The sequence below is a fragment of the Salmo trutta genome, chromosome 10 (assembly GCF_901001165.1).
Source record: "Salmo trutta chromosome 10, fSalTru1.1, whole genome shotgun sequence".
NCBI lineage: Eukaryota > Metazoa > Chordata > Actinopteri > Salmoniformes > Salmonidae > Salmo > Salmo trutta.
Window position 1 is genome coordinate 32,496,679 of NC_042966.1, and position 25,659 is coordinate 32,522,337.

The 25,659-nt window shown below is 42.4% G+C and overlaps 2 protein-coding genes across 3 annotated transcripts; both read right to left on the bottom strand.

The window, feature by feature from the left end:
• Positions 1–726: 726 nt before the first annotated feature.
• Positions 727–2,804, bottom strand: LOC115201572 (homeobox protein zampogna). The gene is made up of 2 exons (XM_029765333.1): positions 2,177–2,804; positions 727–1,593 (listed from the first exon to the last, which is right to left on the bottom strand). The coding sequence occupies exons 1-2, from the start codon at positions 2,523–2,525 to the stop codon at positions 1,082–1,084; spliced, it is 861 nt and encodes a 286-aa protein (XP_029621193.1). The 5' UTR covers positions 2,526–2,804; the 3' UTR covers positions 727–1,081.
• A 4,699-nt stretch (positions 2,805–7,503) lies between these two features.
• Positions 7,504–10,130, bottom strand: LOC115201573 (homeobox protein Nkx-2.5). 2 transcript variants are annotated; one of them, XM_029765334.1, is made up of 2 exons: positions 9,393–10,130; positions 7,504–8,557 (listed from the first exon to the last, which is right to left on the bottom strand). In XM_029765334.1, the coding sequence occupies exons 1-2, from the start codon at positions 9,820–9,822 to the stop codon at positions 7,920–7,922; spliced, it is 1,068 nt and encodes a 355-aa protein (XP_029621194.1). In that variant the 5' UTR covers positions 9,823–10,130; the 3' UTR covers positions 7,504–7,919. The 2 variants fall into 2 exon arrangements, with proteins under 2 accessions (XP_029621194.1, XP_029621195.1); XM_029765335.1 differs by having other exon boundaries at positions 9,432–10,129.
• Positions 10,131–25,659: the final 15,529 nt, after the last annotated feature.

Below are 25,659 nucleotides of genomic sequence, written 5' to 3' on the forward strand. Positions count from 1 at the left end.
GCACACTCGAACCACAAAACAAATCGGGGCAGTGTAAGCAGCAGGTACCGTATTTACATGAATTATTTTGGCTCAACATTTTGAAAACGTGAAATCTTCTAGAATTTAAATGAATAGAATATAAACTAACCTAATTAGCTAGTTCATAATAAATTACCTTTACATTGTAAGCCTCATATTGAATTATAACATTTGATTCTTTTCAAACCCAGCATTTTTAGATTGTTAGATTTAGTTACTTTAACTTGTAGGCTTCAGGCTTCAAGATCTCGACCATAATATTAACAGCCATATTCACACTCATCACGTCCTCATTGGTGCAAAGTCTTTTGGATCATCTTGTTGAAGGCTACACATTTCTGTCCTTGTGGGTTCAATGTTTACCAGGCACGAATATAATGTCTCGATATCCATGTTTTTTGCTGGTTCGAATTTCAGAATGAAGATAGCTGTTGGCTTGAATCGGAGAAAAACTATTTTAGTTTACCTAGATATTTGTTAGACTCCATGTATCCGAATGTGAAAAGTTATTTTAAAGTTCAAGGCTTAGATCGAAAATTCTGTCAAAAGTGTATTAACATTTTAGAAATGTAAATTGGTTTCGATTTCGATTTTAGCACTTGATATTAACCTATATTGTTTCATAATCCTAATCCTATATTCCTCCTGTTTTATAATAAGAGTTATATTTGTGTGTGTAAATAAATGAAATGAGGATACTGATGATTGCCAAATTGTTTTAAAGCTTTATTGAGTTATTATTTGGCTATACATTCCTGCGTAATAATTTCAATATTATTATCTAGACCATCTACTTTCTTCAGGACAAGTATTTAATTTAGCTGTATCCATCAATGTTGTCTGAGTGATGGCGATAGGATTGTCCTTGCAGGTGTAGGCTACAGCATCAAAAGGCTCACGGTGGGGCGAAATGATCTTCCTCTCCACGAGAGAATAAAGAAAGTATTTACACAGAAACGCACGTAGAAATGTCGACCGCGTGTCTTTGTCTTCTTTTAGTAGGCCTGAATCCATAAAGTTAATGAATGTCATGTTTTTCAGGCATGGCTACGCCATTGTGTCAATGCATGCTCCCACAAAGGGCATTGCTAGAGAGCCATGGCTGGAAGCAGTACATGTAGGGGTAGTATCCATATCGGTAGGCCGGGTAGAGAGGCAGAGCAGGCGGACTGGACAGGTCATCCTCACCGTACTGTCTTTGATCGTCTCGAACCAGGACCTTCACCGCCACTTTCTTAGCCAGTGTGGCGGGTGTAGAGGAGATACGGGAGGCTAGTTCTGCCGCCATCTGCCGCCGTTTAGTCTTATATCTCCGGTTCTGGAACCAGATTTTCACCTGGGTTTCCGTGAGCTTCAGGGCGCCCGCCAGGGCCGCCCGTTCAGGACCAGACAGGTAGCGCTGCACGTTAAACCGACGCTCTAGCTCGTAGACCTGCGCGTGGGAGAAGGCCGCACGGGAGCGCTTCTTGTTACCAGATATGGGTTGGCCTACGGTGCTGTAACTACTCTCCCTCTCCTCCTCCTCCCTCTGTTTGTCTTGATCCAGACTGGGTAGTTGTTTGTTGTTTATGTCTGTATTGGAGGAAAGAAGAAATAAAAAATGCCTTGTGGTTATTTGGCAAACAGGCGACGTCTTTATGCTTGAAATAGCAACAACGTATTCTAGTCTATGTCGCTCCAACACACAGCGTGTTTCCACAATACGTCTTTCAAGCAAACATGTCCACAATCACTTACAGTGATGTTTATTACTCAATAAATTACAAGTTCCAAGCCAGTAAGAAGGGTTATATTTTTTACTCGTAATCATGTGATTATTAAGCATGCTTCCTATTATATACAGCCTATTGCTTCGGTCGTTTTAAAATACAAATCGAAAGCCATATCAAATGTAGGCTGGAAATAGCCAAACAGAACTGACTTTTTTCCCTATATATGGAATTTAGTTTGTTCAAAGCAGAATTTATTTTGTTCACTGTAGGCCGATATAGACAGTTTGCTCACTGTATATGGCTGTGGCGTGGTGAGACAACGCGTTGTAGCCTACAGTAGCCTATTGATCAGCATAATCCCATTCCAACAACAAACCTGGGTCATGACTACATTTACATTCCTGGTCGATATCAATAATCTTATCAACAGACTGAGAGGGTACCTTTTCTGCATGACATGTAATCCGTCTCTTCTCCAGTGGACTCTTCACTACCGGCCTCAGACGTGGGGTTCCTGATGTCGCCCAAACCGGGAGAGGAACGAATATTTCCTTGGCGGATGTGTATCATCTCCATCTCATCCTGTTTGTGCTCCTCACTGCAGTCCGACGTGGATGAACCGGGGCCCCTCGAGCTCCCATCCCTTCTCTCGGTTGGCTGATCCTGGTTGATGGTGGCCAGCTTTAACGCGCATAGATCTGTCAGATCCCGTGAAATGTGAATGTTGTCTCGTGTGTCACGTCCCCGGGTGAGGATGTCGTTGATGGAGAAAGATGGGCGGCCCAGCGCCATGATGACATTTACGCAAAACCAACTTTTATCACAACGCAAGTTCTATTAGGATATTCTCTCAACCCACTCTCGAAAGTAGTGCGGCCCGCATTATCAGAACCCCTCAACAATGAAAACTCTCCAGGTATTGATTGGGTTGTCCTCTCTGCTCTTTTCTCTCGATCTTCTCCTGATGTCATTTAATTGCGGTGAAACAGCCTCTGGCCTAATCAACAGCGGATGTGTCAGTAAATGTCATGTCTGCTTTACAACTCTCACTACTGCCACTGAAGCCTGCGCTGATTGGCTGTGTGAGCTGATTAGCCCCGCCCTGGACCGCCTTGCGGGGTAAAGTCTATCCCTCAAGCGCTTGACTTTAATTGATGACGGAGAGATAAACTGGCTACTTGGGCGTCATTTGGAGACCAGGAGCAAAAGCCTGTAGTGATTGTATAAGTGTTATGGACTATGATGGATGGAGGTAGCACAAATGCCTTTTTTAAACTTTTGTTTGATTTTGACACTGTTGTTAGGAATGAGGAAAACTTAGTGACCCTCAGCAGTTACGAGAACGGCCTGCTGTTATGTGAGGGGATTTTGTTGAGGGCAATATGTGAAGGGCTATTGCAAGATCTAAGAACCTTGTATTTGTGTACTGTATGGCTCTTATCTGGTTTTGATGTGTTATGAAGGATCAATAACTACTGATGTGGAGACTGCCGTACGCTACAGCCTCACCGCCTCTGGCCTCTTAGGCTATCCATACTCACTATAGGAATTCCATGGGGCCTCCGCATTTCAAGATTAGCCTACATTCATTTGTTTGGTAAAAAGGGTGACATGAAAACAGTATTTTATTTATCTTATTTTAGTCTACAAATGTGTGCTGGGCGCCTCTGTCCATTTAGTTGTAAGTAATACCAAAAAGTTATGTTCATAGAAGGTCCCTTGTGCGTTTTTGTCATGGTTTTAGAGGGTTTTTCTGACACTAATTGTACTGTCTTCATCCCCTTTCTTGTGCTTTTGCCTCGATGTGGATTTGAAGCTAAAATGGTGCTTAAAGTGTTCTTACAGTTGGCTATACAGTACATGTCCCACATGTCAAATGCTTCAGAACTTTCAGCGACATGACTGTTCAATCAAAGTTATATTCTAAGTGTACTTGTGTGGCCTTCATAACGGATCAAATGTCAGGTGAATACAGTAAGCCTATATACATCAATGTTGGTACAATGAGTGAAGCGGTTATTGCCGTCCTGCTTTTCTCTTTTCTTAGTCATTTGTGTGTGAGAGGACTTGAGATGTGGACCTGTATTAAGGTGTCACGTTTGTCTGCATATGTTTTTCAGAGAGTAACAACAACAGATCTTAGTTGGGCCAGTGGAGAAAAGGATGAAGAAACCAATGCACACATGAACTTTTTTTTAAATGTGAAAGTGAATTAATTGTATGCGACTGCTGTTCGCTTAGAAACGATACAATTTCAACAACAGAAAGAAGTTGGTCACCCATCTTCCAGCAGCTCTTCTGGTAACCATGGCGAAGAGGCTGATGCATTTGGAAACCGGAAGACGAAGAGGATCATTGCGCGTAAATGTAAAACATTCTTGAAGTAATCCGCTCACTTTCATTTGAATAATAATTGTAGCTAGCACCTGTAGTCTTAACTAGCAGTCCATGTTAGTTAGTTCATGAGTAAGTAGCGTCTCCCTGTGGTAGTAATGGTTACCACACTCAGCAGAATGGCTCAGCCATTATTAACTGGGTTTAGGAGAGTATGGAAATACAGTCCGGCGCCTTGAGGAGTGGCTCCACGCAGAACTGACGGATCTTCACGATAGAACAAAATCATCTGAATAAAATCAAGACAACACTGCAATCAGGATCTCAAATAAAATATGTATGGGAAACTGTTTACATAATAAGACTTAATAATTGTTCTGCCTTTCGTGGATTTTTTTAAATAGCTTTTTGTCCTACATTTTTAGTTCTATATATTTCTGTCCTGTCATTAGCCTTATCTCAAGTGCCATTTTCCGGAATAGACAATTAGAAAACATCTCAATAGCATTTGAAATAGTATTAATTTGAAAAATTTAACAGATTACCTTGATGGGCAGCAACTTGCAATCACCCTCCGCATGCGCAAGCACACGCGCGCGCGAACATACACACACACACACACACACTTCCCGCTCTGTCTGTATTGTTTCATTGATGAGGTGCTGTGATGACAGATGACTGAGCTTGCTCCTCGGTTGTGTTGTGTTTTCTCCCTCTCTGCTCTGACTACAGAGAACACACAGCCCAGAGGTGTCAAAACATGTCTGGAGGAGAAGTCATGGACATGTTGTTAAGCAAACCTGCAGGTGTTCATGGTATCCTAAATGACTGAATCTATGTAGGCTATTGTAGGTTCCCATGCATGCGTAACGAAAATATACTTATTTCAACATCATCACAATCTCCTCAATATGATTCACATTTAATTCAGAAGCATTGGCAAGCCTATTACAAACATATAGCCTACATAGGCCTATGCAATTTTCAAACATAGACATGTTTATCTATGTCTCCATTCTTTCCATCCTAGTGGGGATCTGGAGCGCATCGCTGTCATTCCTAACTCCGCCGACAGCTCCTGCTGTTCGGGTAGACCAGGCGGAGAGAGTGAGGTGGGCCTTCTGTCCTTCAGTTCCTCCGCCTATACCTGTCTGTATTCTATATTTGGCCTTTGTTTTCTGTAACCCTCTTGAAGGGTTGCCATGGGAGACTTTGTTTTGGGAAACTCCGGGAGCGCGGTGCTCCTTGTGGATGGTGGATGAGCTGCTATCTTTGGCAGCGGTAGATAGCAATCACGGCTCTGGCACTCTCTCCACACACACACAAACACACACACACACGCGCGCGCGCACACACGCAAACACACACACGCGCGCGCACACACACACACACACACACAGACACACAGACACACACCGCGTCCTCAGGCATCGCCCTCCTGTCGCCGACTCTATTTATTTGAAGGTCTCCCTGCCACTTACCCTGACACAGGTATGTCATCTACACGCAGTGCAGTAGCCGGGGAAGCGGCCTCGCGCCTACCGCTGGAGACAAACACTCTGTTTACGTTTCTATCCATCTCCATTAATGGCGTCCCGTATTGGATCAGTCCTGTGTATAGGGAGAGACAGGGCGTTTGTTTAAAACGGTTAACTATCTCTAATGAGCGGTGATATGGAAACCTCAAAGTGATAGGAGTTCCTCTGTGTGTAAACCCAAACCCTGTTACTCTCTCCTCCCATTGAACTTCATCCTTTATTGGGGAATCTGTTTAGGAAGACCATGTTTCCCATTGTATAGATTGGAAGTTGGATGGAAGTTACCATGAGAACACAGCAACATTTCCTCAACGGCAAAAAGGAATTGAATAAGTGGCAATCGTCAATGTAATCAGTGTTTTTAATTGGACTAGGCCAACACCCAATGATACATCGAATAAAGGAAAGTCAGTCGGCATGAATGTGATGAGTTACTGGTTTGAAATAGTGTGTGTAGCTATAGCTGATTTACGAAATTTAAGTTTCACAGTTTATCATTCTGAATTTAAAAATCATTATCTTCTTCATCACAATATTCATATCTAAATGATAATAAATCGCTTTTAAATGTCATTTTAACATTACAAGGCTATTAATAGGTGATCAGTTCAGACTAAGCCGTGTCCGTGTGGACCCTCGTGGATACACGATCAGACTGTTACAGCGCGTTGTCTGGATAATGTCCGTCTCTGGCCTAAATTCTCCATTCTCCATGATGTCTGTCTGAGTTCTGGCTCTTGTCTGTTTCTGTCTGTCTTCCTGGCCTGCTCTTCTATCTGACTCTCCCCTCAACTCTCACACAGCGATGGCTGGGAAACGGCCTTCAATGGCGATCAGTATGCTGGCAGAGCCATATCTTTTGGCAGGCCTTTAACAAATGCTCAATAGAGAATAATTAGCATTTTTGGGGAAATTAAGATAGGCCTAAATATTTTTGCTTTAATCGTGTAGTATTAAATGTTTCCAAAATTGAATTGTATCTTTAGATTACAAATAATCAGCATAGGCCTAATTGACGGCCTGAATTTGTCTAACGCAAACCAGAGACCAAACGCCCCTTCTCGAAAACCTCTAAAAACCCAAAGCGCGCTTCTCAAAGGCCGATAAGAAGAAAATATCACGAAATAGGCCTACCCTTTCAACCACCGTCAATCAAAGCATTTAAAAAAACGGTATAAATATATCCGAAATTAGTGCGCACATATGTATGTGTGGGCCGACTACAAACACAGCACACCTTTTAGAAAATAGATTGAAAGAACGCGGCTATTCATTTCTCTCTCAACTCAAAACCAGCCACAAAAAAATGTCATAAGGCATTTACAAGGTTTCTTTCTTTCTTTCTTTCTTTCTTTCTTTCTTTCTTTCTTTCTTTCTTTCTTTCTTTCTTCCTCCCTCCCACACACACACACGCGCGCGCGCGCGCGCACACACACACGCAAACACACACACACACACACACACACTTGCAAGTGTATAGTGTCTCCCTTAGCAAGTTCCCAAGAGAACGTTTATGCCCGTCGCGGTAATGGCATTCGGCGGTCCTGTAGACAAACAAAGCGACATAGGACACTGAACTGTACCAACGCCCTCTTTCAGTTACAGTATATATCAGCCGCATTAGAAACTCTTTCAGTTACAGTATATATCAGCCGCGTTAGAAACTATTTTCGGAACTGCGATGGAGAGTGTAAGGATACGACACTTTTATTTTCCCTCAGAAAATATTATCAACACATGTCTGAATTTTGATACCCGAATGTTTCACTTTATTTGTCAATATATGCTTATTTTCTAAAAACCGCAGCGGGCATTGTTTAAGTGCACAATATCTTAAATAAGTGACTAAAAAAGGCAGCGGCAAATGGTCAATTCGAAATAACAACAAATAATCCTCATACATGTTCGATCTTTTATTTAAGGAGTTTCTGTTATGTTGTTGAAGAATACTGTTTTCACTGGTAAAGACCAAGTCGGCTACTGGTAAAGTCATATTTCTGATGTAAAGAGCTCAGATATAATCATTGCCAATGTTTGTCATTCACATCCTTAGTTCACAAGCACCCAACAGCTTTAGGCCATATTACGCACGGTTGCGCACGCGTTTTAGTCCGTCTGCAATGTTGCCATTGTATATATCTGTATCCAACAGTAGTTTTGCCGCGTTGATGAGGGAACAACTAATATATTTCAATGAGAAATCCTTCTATTTCGCTGCATGGGACACAGACAGGTTTTCCCTTATCCCCAAAATACTGTAGGCTAGTGATCGACGTGATCAACTGTTAATCAACAAGCAGATCATCACATTCAGCTACCAGGCCCGAATGCCCTGCGGAGTTCCTTGGCAGCCTGTTCCCTGCGGTGTTTGGGCCTGAGATTGCGACGCGCCCAGGTTCGCCAGACCCATATTCATAAAAGCGTTAGCAGTAGAGTTGGGTGCTAGAGCAGGCAGGCTAGAGTACGTGCATGAGTATGTGTTAGTATACACTGGATTATGGTAAGAATAAGCCGGGTAGCCGTTATAACTATAGGGGCTGGCCGCTCCAACACCGTAGGATGTATTATAGTTCTGAGATCCAGCCAGACAGGGCTTCCCATCCCGCACCAGCACCGGGACTGCCACTCTCCTAGGTGGGGGAAGGTGGTGAGGGTGTCCGGCCATTTCTAGGGTCTTGTCCTGCCGCTGCCGTTTACACTTATACCTCCTGTTCTGGAACCAGATTTTGACCTGTGTGGAGGTCAGTTTCAGAGTGTTCGCCAGGTGCTCCCTCTCCGGGGCGGATAGGTAACGCTGCTGCTTGAAGCGCCGCTCAAGCTCGAACACCTGCGCCTGGGAGAAGAGCACGCGCGGTTTCCGCCGGGTCCTCTGCTGTTTTGGGAGTCTCTCCAAGTCCGAGTGTGCCTGCGGGGACTCCTCACAGGCCCTCACCCCCATTGCACCACACGATTCTGGAGAAATAGAGGAGAGAGGGATTTTAGTCATCTAACTTTGACAGATGAATCTAAATGTGCTATACATAACATATATTCTAATCCTGGAGATCCGCAGTAGGCTACATGCTGTTTTTGCCTGTGTTTTCTATAATTCCCACAGGCACTGATTCAGACATTGGTTACCAGCAGAGTAGATTCTTTGGCTAATCAATTACACGAATATCAATTAACCACAAGGGGAAATTAAATCAGATACCTATGTTTGTTCTTGAAATATAGTTGTTTTCATGTCGTCATGTCATATGTGTTTCTTTTTTATCTTAATGGGATCCTCTGTATAAAGGGTAGGCCTAAATACATTCAATAGTTAGGTCTTTTTCAAGCATATTCAATCAGTAAATACATTCAGTAATTAGGGCCTAGTTAAAGTTGGTCCAATAACAGAACAATTGTGTAGAACAAATACGGTAGTCTAGTCATTTCAGCTCATTGTGTAGCCTAAGTGTGTAGCTGACAATAACAAAAACACACATGGCTCTTTAAATTATTTTATAAAACTAATCATCTAGGATTTTATTATATCTGGTGATTCGACCATGCATAATTGTCAAAAACGTTTTTTTCTTCTCTAAAACGATGTATCCTTTATTTACATATGATCCCTGCATGTAGATGACGTCGTTAAACTGAAGTAGTCTAGTTCAATGGAAGAAGAAATATGAATGAATTAGGCCTATATTAATGGTTGCATTATGGGTGTATTATCATGTAATCGGATTTAATATATGAGACTGATAACCTACACTACTGCAATCCTACTGAACCTAAAATAAAATAATATAATACTTTCTTTCAGGTTGTGCTGGTAATCCAGGAATCACCCACTCACTGGCGTCTATGTCCTCTTGCTCAACCTCCAGGCTGGTGTCGGCTGAATGTCCCTGCAGCCCCGGGGAAAGGAATCTCTCCCCGGCTAGACCCGTCTCCATCAGCCGCTCCTGAACCGTCAGACTACTCAGGTAGGCCATCCTCTCCTCTTCTTCCGAGAGCTCGGGGCTGGGGCTGTCCCTGTCCCTGCCGGCCAGCATACAAGACGGGGGCGACCGGAGGGTGTAAGGGTGCTGCTGTGGACCCGGGTGAGAGCTCTCATGGGGCGGCCCGAGGTGTGAGGCAAGTCGCTGTTGTTGAGCATGCTGCTGAAGCTCCAACTTCAGTATGTCCTTGACTGAGAACGGCGTGGTGGAGGCAGAAATAACAGGGCTAGGAAGCATTATTATCATAGGCGTTCACATGAAGTAGGAATTATAGTCCTTTGGTGAAGTGGCTTATCCGAGCATAAAGAACTCCTCAAGCAGGTGTTTGTTTGGATAGACGGTATTGAAGGTAAACGGAACCAAAAGGGGGTCTATTCGTCTCTGTGAAGAAAAAAACCTACAGTTGCTTAAAGGATTGCTGCGCCTTGCTTTTTATTCGTGGAGTTATGCGAAGGAGGACTGGCTTGTTTCGTGTAGTGACAGCTCTCATCTCTCTGCTCTGTGCTCTCTGCCTCGGCTGCTGTGTGTGTTTAGCTAGCTGAGGGATTTGGTTAGACCCAGTTTCTGTTTTGTTGGCGGACCCAAGACAGACGCTCCTTTCCCCGTTACGTCACGAGAAAATGGGATGGGTGACTGCATGGCGCGAGGGCGCAAGCTCGTCTCTGCATTTAGCGTTTAGAGAAGATTATCAAGTAGCAACTATTGAAATGTTTTATTATGTTACAGGATTCCTACGCCGAAATAAACACATCGCGTTATTTCAATCGGACATTTAAAAAGAAGTAGGGTCTAGAATAATGTGAATGTGGTATCAGCCCTCAGAAACGCTTCGTGCAGTATCTGGACAGGTAGGAAACCTGTTTTAATTATGGTTTGCATATAGTCCACATTGAATTGTGTAAAAATGGAATAGTAACCGTCTGAAACTATTATACAAATGGAAGAAGAAGAATGTGTCGGTGTGTCTAGAGAGAGAAATTTGAGTCAGTGTGTGCAGGCCTGCACGGTTGAGACCGTTTCTTTTTGACTGTTTTAATAGGCTAATAAAACGTATCTGCTGATAAGCAGCATAGAGGAATAGGGATAGAGGAATACGGATAGGTTATTAACGACAGGTTATTAACGACACATTCATTATCTGTTGCTATCAGTCTTGTTTCCGATTTAAGCGCAGTCTTTATCTCTCTCAAGGCTACTCTTCCCATCATCACAAACTCTTAGATAATATACACCTTATTGTCCTCTTTCCACACCGCGGATTGGGTAATAATGTGTGTGTGTGGAGGGTGGGGGGGGGGGTGGGGGGGTGGGTACCTCGTATTTTTGAAAAACTAAATGCTGATATTTTCTCCATACTTTAATACAAATAAATAAAGACTTACAAGGGAATCCTGGCAAATTATAAAGCGCCGCATGAATTAATTCAAACACATTTTAGTTTGCATCACATCGGCGCTTAGGGTTGGAAGAAACATTTCCATATTGTTTTCATAGAATTGTGTTGAAAATATGATAATGAAACGTAGCCTATAGATTGTATTTTTATTAAATTGATCCAAATTATAATAATAGGCATACTTATGAATAATAATATTAGGACTACAATTAGGCCTATTGGCATTTACGCTATTATTTCGCAGTTTCTCATTTTGGATGCTTGTGTGAGTAATTCATTTCTCGTTTGAATTGATGAAGTCAAACATATAGCTCTGAAGTTCTTATATATATTAGGTAATCTAAATTGGAACAATTTCACTACCAATGATGATTATGTGACATATAAAATTATGTGACCAGTCAACCAACAACTCTAAATATTCACATTTGGCTATATTAAAGGATATATTAAAGGATATATTAAAGGCTATATTAAAGTCTATATTAAAGGCTATATTAAAGGCTATATTAAAGGCTATATTAAAGACTATATTAAAGACTATATTAAAGGCTATATTAAAGGCTATATTAAAGTCTATATTAAAGACTATATTAAAGGCTATATTAAAGGCTATATTAAAGACTATATTAAAGGCTATATTAAAGTCTATATTAAAGGCTATATTAAAGGCTATATTAAAGACTTTAATATTTGTTTTGAATAATGTTTTGAATATATGTTTTTGGCTTAGTTGATTGGTTCACGACTGAAAGTAAAACACACAGTTTATTATGTAGTTGTGGACTAGACTAGGACTCCCATTTAACCGATTTTAAGGCTGCATGTGTATGTGGACAGGATCCAGACCTGCCAGTTTCTCACCCTATATTATCCTCTGGGTCTGCTGACTCCACTCGCCTCTCGCCGAGGACAGACAGAAAACAGAGCACACTGCGACTATTTGTGTTGAGATGTTTTATAACTTTGCAATATTATGAACTTTTCTGAATGCCTTGGTCCTCTCATTTGGACCATATACGTTTTAGTCTCAAGACAGATGCAGGAGAGGGGCCTAGACTATACAACATAAACAATTAGACCCATACATGGACGATGATACAATACAGTGGAACACACACCCACACACTCACACACACACACACACACACACACACACACACACATACACACACACACCCACACACTCACACACACACACACACACACACACACACACACACACACACACACACACACACACACACACACTGCTTAGTGACAGCGATTTAATAGCCTGTATTGGTGTATTATATATCTTCTGAGAAATATCTGTCCCGCTGTCTGCGAGCAAACTTCATCGTAGTTCCAGAGAGCAAATCAGTGAGGTTGTATTAGTTGTAATGTTACACCTCTCGTCTCCTCTCGTCGCCTGTCTACAGTGGCCAGGACAGGCGCCAGGGACAAAAGCCCCGGTAGCGCCTAAACCACGCGGAGAAAGACAATAATAATCCCATCCGCTCGCCATCAGCAGAGTGCTGTTTAGATTAGAGGAGCGTCTCCCCCAGACACTCAAGATGTATGTCTTTAAAACGGCCCATTTGAGAGATGGAGAAGGGAAAGACTGGAAGAGAGGACAAGGGGAGAGAGGGGGAGGGCTATAAACACCATCCGTGCACTTGTGTTTCCCAAAACAAAGTACTCCATTACGGTTTTAGTTGCTTGTATTAGCCTATATTGGCTAACTGCAATGTGGTTACGCCGCAAGGAAAATCTGGAACAATCTGACTGAAACAGAGGTTGTTTATGGGTATTTAAACCTAGCTTATTTTAGGGACGCTGAAAATGTAGCCTACACATGCATTTAGGTGGATTTATTGACTCCCAAAACACGACCGGGTGAGCCAAAGGTCTGTTTATTTACAATTGTAATACTTCACTTTTACAAGCCATGGCAAAATAACGTTTGTGATAATATGTGTGAACTGTTATGGGAGAGATAATATCGAGTATTTTCCTTTCTCCGGGCCTAAATACGCTCTGACGGCGTGTGTTCAATAGTGCGAGGCAGGCAGACATGGCTGCTAGAGATATTTCTAATTCATCATGAGATAGGCCTATCTCACCACGGCTGACATCAGGATCCCAGGCGGCATGGTTTGACTGTAAAGTCGGTTACTTTCTGACCAATGATTTTAGGTTTATATCTCTATACCTCATCATACCAACAAGCAATATTATTATTTAAATAGCCTAATGGAATAGCATAAGACTTACACAAATATACATTTGCATTGACCTATAGGGCAAAAACGATTTTACTTTAAATTTTACTAGTTTTGATGTCCTTCTATCGCGTTTTGTCGAGTTAATGTTGTTTATGTTTGTGTTTAACAGCTATTATCGTGTCAATCAGAGCAACCTCGCGGCCTCTGCCCTCCCTGGTCAGCTAAGCGTCACGGATCACTAATGCACCGACACACACACACACACACACACACACACACACACACACACACACACACACACACACACACACACACACACACACACACACACACACAGCCAAACACACACACGCACACACACACAGCGCAGGGAGAGATACGGCATAATTAAGTCAAAAACAAACAATCGAGCAACATTAGGCTCAAAGCATTAGCCTACAGAAAACACCACAGCTAATGCAACGTTTTGAAAGACTGAAGAAAGAATGCCGTTTAGCAGACGCGTTTATCCAAAGCGAATTACAGTCATACGTGCAAATAGCTAACAGTTTAATTTATATTTCATCCAATACGTACGTCCTTCCATTGTAATGATCCACTTTTCAGCTTGTGAAAACAAACACGGGGATGAATGGGGTTATATTCATGAGATCATTGAAAGTGTTCTGAAGAGGCCAATTAATTTCCTCCTTACAGCGTTTAGCCTAATACTATTCTTAATAAATCTCTCTCTCTCTCTCTCTCTCTCTCTCTCTCTATATATATATATATTTAGATAGAGTATCATTGGAAAAACGACTCCATAATATACATCGAAATAAAACTTAAACGAAATTAAACTTCAACGTGAATTGTATTTACAGATATCATTGTAATGACTGCAATAATCGACCTATAAATCGAAATAAAACTTTAACAGATAGGCAAAGCTCGATTCATCACGTGCGTCTTGGCAGCGCCAATGGTCATGATTTAGACATAAATCTGTCAAAGAAAACAGACTAAGGCATTAATAAACTATAAACTAAGACATTTACACACTGGACACTTAGGGGCCACCGCCCCTGCTAGGAACTTAGCTTTCCCGAGAGAAGGGAATAGCTGTTAATGTTATTAGTGCTCCTTGCGTGCTACCTCAGCCCTGCCGCTGTCCCGAGATCAGCTCCGTGTTTACGGGGCGGAAGAGCCTGTTTCCGGTCTCTAACAAACCCCAGGATTACCCGCCATGGTGTCCGGGAGGCGACCTGAGGTGGATGTGACATTGACACGCCAATACAACATCTCAATCATGATTCGGATAGGTGGAGGTCCGGCTGGGAGGTCAGGGCAAGACAGAGCTGAGAGATAAAGACATATGCCTATAGGGATGGACCTCAAGCCCAAGGTTTCCTATGTCTCAATCTTCAGCCCAAGACCCACTAAAAAGACAGACAGGGTAGTCAGCAGAACAATTAAACATCTTTAAGAGATGTTCCTCCCAATGAAGCACAGGAGCTGTATAAAAAATGTAATGAAATAAAGTCAGATTAAACATCATATCACACTGGGGAGCAGCAAACAGTGCAAGTACATTTATTTAATGTTCAGTGTAGCTAGTAGCACTAGTTCACGTCAACTCATGAATGACTAAAGTAGGTGTTTCACTCTCCTTAAGAGAATTACACAGACATGATTACATTCAGAAAATATAGTTACATGTAGCCCAACTGAAGGTATGATGACGCGCCAGTCATCCTGCCTGGCCAACTTCGACATGTTAGCGCCTGTTCAATCTGACATAAGAAGGCTAACACCTACACACACACACACACACACACACACACACACACACACACACACACACACACACACACACACACACACACACACACACCTACACACACACACACACACACACACACACACACACACACACACACACCTACACACACACACACACATACACACACCTACACACCTACACACCTACACCTACACACCTACACACCTACACACACACACACACACACACACACACACACACACACACACACACACACACACACACACACACACACACACCTACACACCTACACACCTACACACACACACACACACCTACACACACACACACACACACACACACACACACACACACACACACACACACACACACACACACACACACACACACACACACCTACACACACACACACATTTTACATTCACATTTTAGTAATATAGTAGACACTCTTATCTAGAGAGACTTACAGATAGTGCATTCACTTAAGATAGCTAGGTGGGACAACAATAAAGTAGCTATCAGAAAAGTAGAAAGGGGGGAGGGGTCAAGTGCAAGTGTTGGTTCAGGAAAGTGTTCTTTGGGGGGGGGGGGCGAGGTGAGGAGGGGGATTATTTAAGATACTCTTTGGAGAAGTATGGTATCAGGTGCTTTCAGAAGATGGGCAGGGACTCTGCTGTCCTAGCTTCAGGGGGAAGCTGGTTCCACCATTGGGGTGCCAGAACAGAGAAGAGTTTGGACTGGGCTGAGTGAGAGCTGCCCTCCCGTAGGGCCAAGAGACCTGAGATGGCAGAACAGAGTGCTCTGGTTGGGGTGTGGAGTTTGAGCATAGCCTGAAGGTAGGGATGGGCAGTACCTCTTGCTGTTCCTTCAGTAAGCATCATGGTCTTCTTGTAGTGGATGCCAGCTTCGACTGGAAGCCAGTGGTTGTGCGGAGGAGTGGGGTAACATGGGAGAAAGGTTTAACACCAGGTGGGCTGCAGCGTTCTGAATGAGTTGCAGGGGTTTGATGGCACAAGAGGAGAACCCAGCCAACAGCGAGTTGCAGTAGTTCAGACGGGAGAGGACAAGTGCCTGGATTAGGACCTGTGCCGCTTCCTATGTGAGGTAGGGTCCTACTCTATGGATGTTGTAGAGCAGTGGTTCCCAAACATTTTATAGTCCCGTACCCCTTCAAACATTCAACCTCCAGCTGTGTACCCCCTCTAGCACCAGAGTCAGCGCACTCTCAAATGTTGTTTTTTTGCCATCATTGTAAGCCTACCACACACACACACACTATACGATACATTTATTAAACATAACAATGAGTGTAAGTTTTTGTCACAACCCGGCACATGGGAAGTGACAAAGAGCTCTTATAGAACCAGGGCACAAATAATAATATAATAATAATCAATAATTTTGCTCTTTATTTATTTAGCCATCTTACATATAAAACTTGATTTGTTCATTGTGAATAACTCACCACAGGTTAATGTGAAGGGTGTGCTTGAAAGGAAGCACATAACTCTGCAATGTTGGGTTGTATTGGAGAGAGTCTCAGTCTTAAATCATTTTCCACACACAGTCTGTGCCTGTATTTAGTTTTCAGGGGGGCCGAGAATCCACTCTCACATAGGTATGTGGTTGCAAAGGGCATCAGTGTCTTAACAGCGCAATTTGTCAAGGCAAGAAACTCTGAGCGCAGCCCTATCCAGAAATCTGGTAGTGGCTTCTGATTAAATTAAATTTTCACAGAATTGCTTGTTGCAATTTCGATGAGGCTCTCTTGTTCAGATATCGGTAAGTGGACTGGAGGCACGGCATGAAAGGGATAACGAATCCAGTTGTTTGTGTCATCCGTTTCAGGAAAGTACCTGCATAATTGCACACCAACTCACTCAGGTGCTTCGCTATATAACATTTGACTTTGTCTGTAAGCTTGAGTTCATTTGCACACAAATCATACAATGATGGAAAGACCTGTGTGTTGTCCTTGTTAATGCAGACAGAGAAGAGCTCCAACTTCTTAATCAGAGCCTCAATTTTGTCCCGCACATTGAATATAGTTGCGGAGAGTCCCTGTAATCCTAGATTCAGATCATTCAGGCGAGAAAAAACATCACCCAGATAGGCCAGTCGTGTGATGAACTCCTCATCATGCAAGCAGTCAGACAAGTGAAAATTATGGTCAGTAAAGAAAACTTTAAGCTCGTCTCTCAATTAAAAAAACATGTCAATACTTTGCCCCTTCATAACCAGCACACTTCTGTATGTTGTAAAAGCGTTACATGGTCGCTGCCCATATCATTGTATAATGCAGAAAATACACAAGTGTTCAGGGGTCTTGCTTTAACAAAGTTAACCATTTTCACTGTAGTGTCCAAAACGTCTTTCAAGCTGTCAGGCATTCCCTTGGCATCACAGGCTCTCGGTGGATGCTGCAGTGTACCCAAGTGGCGTCGGGAGCAACTGCTTGAATGGGTGTTACCACTACACTATGTCTCTCTGTCATGGCTTTTGTGCCATCAGTACAGATACCAACACATCTTGACCACCAAAGTCCATTTGATGTCACAAAGCTGTCCAGTACTTTAAAAATATCCTCTCATGTTGTCCTGGTTTCCAGAAGAGGATGTCTTCCTTAATTGACCCCCCATAAACGTAACGGACATATACCAGGAGCTGTGCCAGGCCCGCCACGTCTCTTGACTCATCCAGCTGTAACGCATATAATTCACTGGCTTGTATGCGAAGCAGTAATTGTTTCAAAACATCTACTCAGGCGAGAAAAAAACCTCACCCAAATGTATAGCCCTGTTGGAAAATATAAATGTACTGTTTGAAAATGTTAATAAAAATATATATATTTACATATTAAAAAAAAGTGAATCACATTTTTATTTGGCGTACCCCAACAGCATTGCGCGTGTACCCCTGTTTGGGAATACCTGTCATGAACCTGCAGGAGCGGGTCACTAATTTGATGTTTGCAGATAACAACAGGGTCACGCGAGGGTTATTTGCACTCTGGGAGGGCGACACTGTGGACAACCGTGATGGGACTTCTGGTCCTCACAAGAATAGTTAAACACGTCCACGCACGCACGCGCACGCACGCACACACACACACACACACACACACACAGCAGACTAACCTTTAGAGACAGACAGTCCCTCTAGACTAGACTGACAGATGTAGGCCTATACTGTAGTTTAGAGCTCTCCCTGGGCTAAGGGTTGAGACTACAGCGCTGGTGATGTTCTTAAACATGAAGTTGTTGATACAAATTGCTTTGAGTAGGCAAGGACATTACATCCAGTAGCTACTTGTTAAGATAGTGGATGTCTTAACCTTAGATGGAAATAGTACCATATATGTGGTGTCTTTTCCCAGAAGAAGGTGTAAAGAGCATGAGAGTGATGGATTGTAGGATTGATGAGGGGTGTGAGGTATCTGGGTTGGAGGACTGTAAGATGCATTACACCTATGGAGAGTAGCTTGTTATCAAATACCAAATGCATTGGGAAATGTTCCCAAAATGTCCCTCAAAATAGGTTTCTTATTAAAGAACAATACTCAAATTGTATGAAGTGCAAAGGTGGGCATTGATAATTTGACATACATCACAAAACGTATCTTCTCCATAACCCTGACCGACCTTGTAAAGAGCTCCTCAGCAATTTGACCTTGGCATCATCCCAGTGAATAAGCAGGCCAGAGACCAGACTGTATATGTGTTGTGGTTGAGACACTTCCAGTCCCCTTCCAAGGTGCCGGAAGCCGTGTGTTATCAGCAGGGTGTGTGAGAGGGGCTGAGCACTGGGTAAAAGGCCCAGGCCATTGTGTGTCTGCACGGGCCAGCATGACGGATGGCCTCCGTCTCTTTGGAGGAAAGGACATGGCTGGAGGGGAGCTTGGCCATGGGAGTTGCAACCCAGCTCTCGTCCACTCTCCTGGGTCACACTAGCAAGTGGTTCAACCGTTCTCCAATGGTGGGTAGGGAGTGTGGACCCACTGATGAGTTGCAGAACAATCCTGGGTTGGGGATTGGTTCTTATAGGTTGTAGATTGGTGTCAATACAGTAGAAATACAGCAGAAATACAGTTTTCATTATTTGGTGGGCAAGAAGAAAGGTCAAAAGTTCATCTCATGGGCGAAGTTTACAAACCACAACCAGAACAGCATCAGGGCCGGAGGTCTGTCTGTGAACCAGAGGAGGAAGTGAGGTTAGGCCTCCAGACCCCCCCCCCCCAGACCCCCCCAGACCCCTACCCCTGTGGAACTCATCACTCAGGCAGCTGTAGTCTCCAGGCGTCCTTGGTCCGGCAGGTGTGTGTTTGTATATATGACCCACTACTAGGGGATGTGAGGCCTGTAAGGCTGTGATCTATGACATTGGGAATGAGACATGTTCAGTCTGTGTGTGGGGTTGGGGGGTTGGGGGGTTGGGGGTGGAATGCAGTAGTATAGGAGGAAGCATGCAACATAAATATGTTTATCCTCCCCACTACCTCGTGCACAGGGCTATAGAGATACAGGAACTGCTGTGAAAAACACAGTAGATTGTGTGTGTGTGGGAAAAAAATCTTAAAAAATGAACACCCATAACTTTCCTGCACTAGCACTTGGCTTATCTTACTAGCACTGACTTTTCACAGCTTTATTGAGGAAAACATGTAATTACTGATGATATGTGGTGCTCGTACCTAGCTAGCTAACTTACTTTTTTGTATCGCTTTGGTGCAGTTTTCACAAGACTGTGATACATTTTCACAACTCTTAGTACAACACTCAAAACAAATCATCAAAAAGGCAGCTGTTTCAAAAGTCTAGTACAACACACAAAATCATACTGACACTTTTTCACCAAACTTAATAAGTGTTTCATCTAAAAATCCATGTTTCACATTGCAGTACATGTTCATATACTGTAAAGTAATTGCCTTTCACAATGCAAGGCTCACATTACTTTCGATATGATTCTCTTTTCTTTTAAAATACATTTTACTGTTACTTGATTCAGTGTTTACACTGCTTTACTAAAATTGCATTGGCTAATATAGCACTGTAGGCAGAGTTCCTCTGTCCAGTGTCTGTGTTCTTTTGCCCATCTTAATCTTTTCTTTTTATTGGCCAGTCTGAGATATGGCTTTTTCTTTGCAACTCTGCCGAGAAGTCCAGCATCCAGGAGTCGCCTCTTCACTGTTGACGTTGAGACTGGTGTTTTGCGGGTACTATTTAATGTCTACACTGTATTTCTGATCAATGTGATGTTATTGTCATGGACAAAAATGGGCTTTTCTTTCAAAAACAAGGACATTTCTAAGTGACCACAAACTTTTAAATGGTAGTGTATATATAACATGTATAAATATTTTGTAATATATGTTCCTTTATTATTTTCCCCTAACCCTACCACCCCTCCCTCAATTGGAGTAAACTAATGGACAACAACTCTTATGCTTCTACTTCCAGCTTATACAAACTATATACATTTTAAGGACACAATATATTTTACAATAGTTATCTATTGTTTGTTTTAGTCCCATCCTTCAGCTCCACACAACCCCTCCCATCTATCTCTGAACACCATCCAGTCCCATCCTTCAGCTCCACACAACCCCTCCCATCAATCTCTGAACACCATCCAGTCCCATCCTTCAGCTCCACACAACCCCTCCCATCTATCTCTGAACACCATCCAGTCCCATCCTTCAGCTCCACACAACCCCTCCCATCTATCTCTGAACACCATCCAGTCCCATCCTTCAGCTCCACACAACCCCTCCCATCTATCTCTGAACACCATCCAGTCCAATCCTTCAGCTCCACACAACCCCTCCCATCTATCTCTGAACACCATCCAGTCCCATCCTTCAGCTCCACACAACCCCTCCCATCTATCTCTAACCACCATCCAGTCCCATCCTTCAGCTCCACACAACCCCTCCCATCTATCTCTGAACACCATCCAGTCCCATCCTTCAGCTCCACACAACCCCTCCCATCTATCTCTGACCACCATCCAGTCCCATCCTTCAGCTCCACACAACCCCTCCCATCTATCTCTGAACACCATCCAGTCCCATCCTTCAGCTCCACACAACCCCTCCCATCTATCTCTGAACACCATCCAGTCCCATCCTTCAGCTCCACACAACCCCTCCCATCTATCTCTGAACACCATCCAGTCCCATCCTTCAGCTCCACACAACCCCTCCCATCTATCTCTGAACACCATCCAGTCCCATCCTTCAGCTCCACACAACCCCTCCCATCTATCTCTGAACACCATCCAGTCCCATCCTTCAGCTCCACACAACCCCTCCCATCTATCTCTGAACACCATCCAGTCCCATCCTTCAGCTCCACACAACCCCTCCCATCTATCTCTGAACACCATCCAGTCCCATCCTTCAGCTCCACACAACCCCTCCCATCTATCTCTGAACACCATCCAGTTTGGATTCCTATTTCCCATATATTTTTCTACTTTGCTGTGATGTTTCACGAAAGTTCTGAACCTTTCTATTCTCATAGTTTCTACAGATTGTAAATTAAAGAAACATTTTTGCTAAAAGCAATATTATATTATTGATTGATTGACTATGGCTTTTCAAATCACCCAGCAGTGCTATTTGCAGAGTTAGCTCCAGGTAAATGTTCTAATTCTTTGGCCATCCCTGGACCTGCGACCAAAAACAAGCTACATATTTATTTTAGATTTTTGATTTAACCTTTATTTAGCTAGGCATGTCAGTTAAGAACAAATTATTATTTACAATGACGGCCTACCCCGGCCAAACCCTAACACGGACAACGCTGGGCCAATTGTGCGCCGCCCTATGGGACTCCCAATCACTCTAGCACTGAGATGCAGTGCCTTAGACAAGCCACTCGGGAGCCCCAAAAAGGGACAGTACCAAAACAAATGATCTAATGATTCTGTCTCATCGCAGCAGAATCTGCAGAGCTGGGAAGGTTGTATCCTCCATATATATAACATTATATTGGTTGCAAGAATTTTGTATATTCATTTAAATAAAAAAAACTCTTACATTTTGAATCCAGCATTGTTTTGTGTATCAGTTCATGAACTATGTGCATGGAATCGGTACATCGAACATTTTACAATCTATATGGCCCAGCTGTCAATTCTTTGGTCCTTAAATGAAACTGGTATACTTTTTTATTTATCACAATTTTCTTTAGCCAATTTTGTTTTTTAATGCAGGGTTGATAGACAAGTTCCTTACTTTCTCCCCCTTCCACTTGCCTCTTCCATTTTTGCAGTAATGCTGCAATTAGTTTGTTGTAATTTTGAGTAGAGCAGACATTTCCATATAGAGTGCATTTGAAAGTATTCACACCCCTTGATTTTTTCCCACATTGTTTCCACAAAATAAAGCTTAACTTCTTGTTAATCCAGCCGCTGTGTCAGATTTCAAAAAGGCTTTATGGCGAAAGCACACCATGTGACTATCTGAGGACAGTGCCCCGCATACAAAAGCATGAAAAACATTTTTCAACCAGGCAGGTGCGCCACGAAAGTCAGAAATAGCGATATAATAAATGCCTTACCTTTGAAGATCTTCTTCTGTTGGTACTCCAAAAGGTCCCAACTATCACAAATGGTCCTTTTGTTCCATAAAGTTCTTCTTTATATCCCCAAAAACTCAGTTTAGCTGGCGCGCTTCATTCAATAATCCACCGGTTTCCCTCCTTCAAAATGCATACAAAATGAATCCCAAACGTTACCAATAAACTTCTCCAACAAGTCAAACAACGTTTATAATCAAACCTCAGGTACCCTAATACGTAAATAAAAGATACAATTTAAGACGGAGAATCGTTATTGTCTTTACCGGAGATAAACAACAAAGAACACATCATCCACGCGCATGAGAACACTACAGCCAAAATGGGAGCCACTTAGAAAAACTACAAATTCTAGTAAATTCTTCCAAAAACAAGCCTCAAACTCCTTCTAAAGACTGTTGACATCTAGTGGAAGCCCTAGGAACTGCAATCTGGGAGGATTTCGCCTCATAATAAACATGACAGCCATTGGAAACAGTGGTAGGCTGATTTTAAAAAAAAATGTATGGTTTGTCCTCGGGTTTCGCCTGCCATATCAGTTCTGTTATACTCAAAGACATTATTTTAACAGTTTTAGAAACTTTAGAGTGTTTTCTATCCAATTCTACCGATGCATATTCTAGCTTCTGGGCCGGAGTAACAGGCAGTTTACTTTGGGCACGCTTTTCATCCGGATGTCAAAATACTGCCCCCTAGCCCAAAGAGGTTAAGAACACCTTCTGTGTCAGTTAGACAAGTAACTCTTTATCTACATTATAGCAGGGGCAGCAGACTATGATCAATATTGTCAATAGCTGCACTGAAGTCTAAGATAACAGCCCCCACAATCATTTTATCATCAATTTCTCTCAGCCAATCATCAGTCATTTGTGCAAGTGCTGTGATTGTTGAGTGTCCTTCCCTATAAGCATGCTGAAATTCTGTTGTCAATTTGTTTACTGTGAAATAGCACTGTATCTGGTCAAACACCATTTTTCCCAGAAGTTTACTAAGGGTTGGTAACAGGCTGATTGGTCGGCTATTTGAGCCAGTAAAGGGGGCTTTACTAATCTTGGGTAGTGGAATGATTTTAGCTTCCCTCCAGGCCTTAGGGCACACGCTCTCTAGTAGGCTTAAATTGAAGATGTGGCAATATCGTCTGCTATTATCCTCAGTAATTTTCCATCTAGATTGTCAGACCCCGGTGGCTTGTCATTGGTGATAGACAACAATAATTTTCTTTCACCTCTTCCACACTGACTTTATGGAATTCAAAAGTAAGTATAATTTGGTATGATATACTTGGATTTGGGGTGTCAGCGTTTGTTGCTGGCATGTCATCCCTAAGTTGGCTTATCTTGCCAATGAAAAAGTAATTAAAGTAGTTGGCAATATCAGTGGGCTTTGTGATGAATGAGCATCTGATTCAATGAATGACGGAGCCGAGTTGGCTTTTTCCCCCCAAAATGTCATTGAAGGTGCTCCAAAGTTTTTTACTATCATTCTTTATATCATTTATCTTTGTTTTATGGTGTAGTTTCTTTGTCTTTAGTTTAGTCACATGATTTCTTAATTTGCAGTACGTTTGCCAATCAGATGGGACTTCATTTCCGTACCTTTTTCCTCATCCCTCTCAACCATACAATATTTTAATTCCTCATCAATCCAAGGGGATTTAACAGTTTTTACAGTCATTTTCTTAATGGGTGCGTGCTTATTAGTAACTGGAATAAGTAGTTTCATAAATGCATCAAGTGCAGCGCCTGGTTGCTCATCATTACACACCACAGACCAGCAAATATTATTTACATCATCAACATATGAATCACTACAAAACCTATTGTATGACCTCTTATACACTATATTAGGCCCAGCCTTTGGAACTTTGGTTTTCCTAGACATGGCTACTATATTGTGATCACTACATCATATGGATTTGGATACTGTCACGAACGTCGTAAGAACTGGAAACACTCGGACCCAAGCGCAGCGTGATCTGGGTTCCACATGTTTATTAAATGAAACTCTCAAAAAACAATAAAGAATAAACAAACACGTGAAGCTATGGAGTGCTCACAGGCAACTACACATAAACAAGATCCCACAAAACACAGTGGGGAAATGGCTGCCTAAATATGATCCCCAATCAGAGACAACACTAAACAGCTGCCTCTGATTGGGAACCATACCAGGCCCACAAAGAAATACACACACTAGATCACCCACCCTAGTCACACCCCGACCTAACCAAAATAGAGAATAACAAGGCTCTCTATGGTCAGGGCGTGACAGATACTGCTTTAAAGCAAATATCAGCAGCATTAGTAAAGATGTGGTCAATACATGTTGATGATTTAATTCCAGTGCTGTTTGTAACTTCTCTGGTAGGTTGACTGACAACCTGATCCAGGTTGCAGGCCCTGGTTACAGTTTGAAGTTTTTTCCTGAGTGGGCAGCTTGATGATAGCCAGTCAATATTTAAATCACCCAGAAAATATACTTCTCTGTTGATATCACATTCATTATCAAGCATTTCACACATATTATCCAGATACTGACTGTTAGCACTTGGTGGTCTATAGCAGCTTCCCACAAGAATGGGCTTTAGGTGAGGCCGATGAGCCTGTATCCATATTACTTCAACAGTAATTAACATTAGATCGTCTCTAAGCTTTACAGGAATGTGGTTCTGAATATAGACCGCAACACCGCCTCCGTTGGTATTTCTGTCTTTTTGGTAGATGTTATAACCATGTATTGCTACCACTGTATCATCAAAGGTATTATCTAAATTAGTTTCAGAGATGGTCAGAATATGAATGTCATCTGTTACAAGCAAGTAATTGACTTCATGGACCTTGTTTCTTAGGCTACATGTTAATATGGGCTATTTTTAGCACTTTTCTGTGTTGCTTGATTGTTTTAATGCTTTTCTGGGAAGCTTATCAGAGGTAGACTTACTCATGATATTTACATTGGTGCTGATAGTGCAGGGTGAGCTGCATAAAGTGGTCTTCCTACTATTGCACACCGCCTCAGTGCTAACAGTGTAACTCTGGTTTATAGGCTCATGATTACTGCTTACAATAACTGTAGGATAAACATATGAATTCAGTGTAATTAGGGGTACATAAA

Excerpts from the sequence above, each read along its gene's own strand:
- LOC115201572 (XM_029765333.1), bottom strand. The coding sequence starts at position 2,525 with ATGGCGCTGGGCCGCCCATCTTTCTCCATCAACGACATCCTCACCCGG. Across the intron at positions 1,594-2,176 it reads TTACATGTCATGCAGAAAAG|ACATAAACAACAAACAACTA; the intron begins GTACCCTCTCAG and ends CCTCCAATACAG.
- LOC115201573 (XM_029765334.1), bottom strand. The coding sequence starts at position 9,822 with ATGATAATAATGCTTCCTAGCCCTGTTATTTCTGCCTCCACCACGCCG. Across the intron at positions 8,558-9,392 it reads ATTACCAGCACAACCTGAAA|AATCGTGTGGTGCAATGGGG; the intron begins GAAAGTATTATA and ends CTATTTCTCCAG.